This window comes from Neopelma chrysocephalum, unplaced genomic scaffold, assembly GCF_003984885.1.
Source record: "Neopelma chrysocephalum unplaced genomic scaffold, ASM398488v2 Primary Assembly neopelma1_94960, whole genome shotgun sequence".
NCBI classification, from domain to species: Eukaryota; Metazoa; Chordata; class Aves; order Passeriformes; family Pipridae; genus Neopelma; species Neopelma chrysocephalum.
In genome coordinates, this window is record NW_020923662.1 from 1 (window position 1) to 2685 (window position 2685).

At 54.2% G+C, this 2685-nt stretch overlaps 1 protein-coding gene across 1 annotated transcript; it reads left to right on the forward strand.

The window, feature by feature from the left end:
- Positions 1-43: 43 nt before the first annotated feature.
- On the forward strand, positions 44-826 carry LOC113980679 (avidin-like; the record flags this gene model as incomplete). The annotated part of the gene is made up of 2 exons (XM_027707887.1): positions 44-269; positions 706-826. Coding segments are annotated over 2 exons (347 nt in total), but the record flags the coding sequence as incomplete, so codon positions are not given.
- Between the last annotated feature and the right edge of the window lie 1859 nt (positions 827-2685).

Sequence of the window (2685 nt, forward strand, 5' to 3'; positions counted from 1 at the left end):
GGTGGGCAAGGGCTGCAGGCTGTGCTGTGGCACCAGTACTGAGTCCCGTCTGCTGCAGTGCAACCTGACTGGAAACTGGACAAACGACCTGGGCTCCAACATGACCATCTCAGATGTGAATGAAAAAGGCAACTTCATTGGCTTGTACAACACATCTGTGGCAGACCACCCGAATAAGATCCAGCAGTCACCACTGGTGGGCTTCCAGCACCTCAAAAACCCAATAGACCAGCCCGTCTTTGGCTTCACTGTCAACTGGACTTTTTCAGGTACTTCTCCTTTCTCAGCCTCTCTGGTGTGTCGTCCCCAGACCTGCCCTACCCTCTCTGCTGTGATCCCCTTGAAGCTCTTCTACCCCTCTCTGATCAGCATCCTTGCTGATTCTCTGCCTTCCCCTGCACTGTCCCAGTGCTCTCTCATCCCCTCTGGTGCCCCTGATGCTCCCCCAGCCTTGTCCCTGGAGCTCCTTGGCTGCTGTCACTTCCCAGTCCCAGTGTGCAGGAGATGCAACAGGGGCTGAAGCCCACAGCTGTCTGCCCATTTCCATGCAACACCCCCAGCCCTCTGAATCCTCCTGCCTGCTTTCCACATCCCCAATGTCCCAGGGGCCAGGGACAGCAGGGCTCTACTGTCCCACGTGCTGGGGCAGGCACTGACCTGCCACCCTGGCCATGCGTCACTGCACCTCCTGTCCTGTCCCTGCAGACTCCATCACCATTTTCACGGGACAATGCTTTGTGGACAAGGATGGAAATGAGACTTTGAAGACCATGTGGCTTCTGCGGTCACATGCTGACAACACTAAAAATAACTGGAACGCCACCAGGTGAGCTCCCTGTCCCTGCCCTGGACAGGTTCCCTGTGCATCCTCAGGGGCTTTGGGTTGCTTACACCATCACTGTGAAAGGTGTTGGCAAAAGCAGGTTTAATATCAGTTTGCAAAAGTGTGACTTAAAAGCGTTTGATAGCAAGGTTCATTCTATTGCCTATTGTGTGGGTAAAATGAGTGAGAATGAATTTAGAATGATTTATGTGGAGACTGGAGACGGAAAAGGATAAGGGAGATGCTCCCATTGAATCCCACTGGAGTTCAGAGAGGTCCCCCTTGCTTTCTGAACTGCTGAAAGATCCTAGGTGTGGCTGATTCCAATCCTAGTCCAGTACTGGCTCAGTGCTTTCTGTCTAAAGGATTTGGCGGCACTTAATCATTGATTAATTTAACATCCTAAAGTGCTTTAGGATGCTTTGCGCAATTATAACAGAGAATTAAGTATAGATCTGAGCTGGCAGCAGTCCTACTACACTTGCTATAGGGAGTTTACATCCATTCCCACATGTGCTCAGAGGGAGATGTTGGCACAGCCAACATATCCCAAGTCCTCCGCTGCTTTCCCGGAAAGCCCTGGGGCAGCACTTGCAGGAGGAACGGGGATGGGAATGGGGATGGGGACAGGGACGGGCATTGGAGGAGAGGAGGATTTTGAAGAGGCACAGGAATTGGGAACAGGGGTGGGAATGTGGACAGGGATGAGGGACAGGGGATGTGGATAGGGGATGTGCATAGGGATGGGGATGGAGACAGAAACAGGGATGGGGCTGGAAAGCAGGGGTGGGGGGGGATGGGGACGGGGCAAGGATGAGGCTTGAAGGTGGGGGTGAGGGTGGGGATGGGGACTGGAATGGGGGTGGGAATGGGCATGAGGACTGGAACAGGGATGGGAATGGGGATGAGTGGGAACCAGGATGTAGGAGGGATTGCGTGGGGCTTCCCACTGGCATCACCCAATCTGGGGGACCTTAGCCCCATGTCTACTGGTGGAGGGCTGTGTCTGGGCTTCCACCCTGCCCCACAGGAGCTCCTCCACCCCAAACCACTCCCTGCTCACTGCAGAGGATGGACAGGAGGACAGGGAGTCATGAGGTCTGGGCAAGGGTATGTGTGTGTGGACAGCTGGTGACCTGCAGTGGGTGCAGGGATTTGGTAGATGAGGGAAATGAACCTGCTCCAACAGCAACAGGAAAACCCCTGGCATTGTGGGCTGGAGGGGGGCAGCCCTGGTTGCACATACCAGACAAAAGCAAAAGGGCAGGATCAGGTCAGGTTCAGGGCCAGGGTGTGGAGTGTTTGAGATAGCTTTTAATTGCAGTGAGGATGGCACTGCCAGTGCTGGTTTCTTGTAAATGCTGAAGTTTTGCTTTCTGTTTCCTTGTTTAGCAAGTAGAATGCTTACTTCCTCTCCTATCCCATGGGCTCCCTTCTTATGAAACCCTAAGAGACAAGGAATTTGCAGTCATGTGGGTAATGAAAGGGCAGAAATGAAATCTTGTGCCCTGATCCAGCAAGGTTCTCCATGCCCCCTGTCCCACCATGGGCTCACCCGCCAGGGCTCCCAGCCTCATCTTCCATTCCCACGATAGTCCCAAGGCTTTGACCTCACAGACCATTCAGAGAAACCTGTGGGGACCCAAACAACCAGCTCATGGTGCTACTGACAGCCACAGTGGGTGTTTGGGGAGAGAGAGCACGAGAAGGAGACCATTATGGCCAGGGCAGCGCCGAGGATTCCAGTGTGCAATTGGGATGAACTGGGGACTGTGTGTGGAAGGCAGGGGTGAGGATGAGGGTGCAGGGGTGAGGATGAGGGTGCAAGGGTGAGGATGAGGGTGCAAGGGTGAGGATGAGGG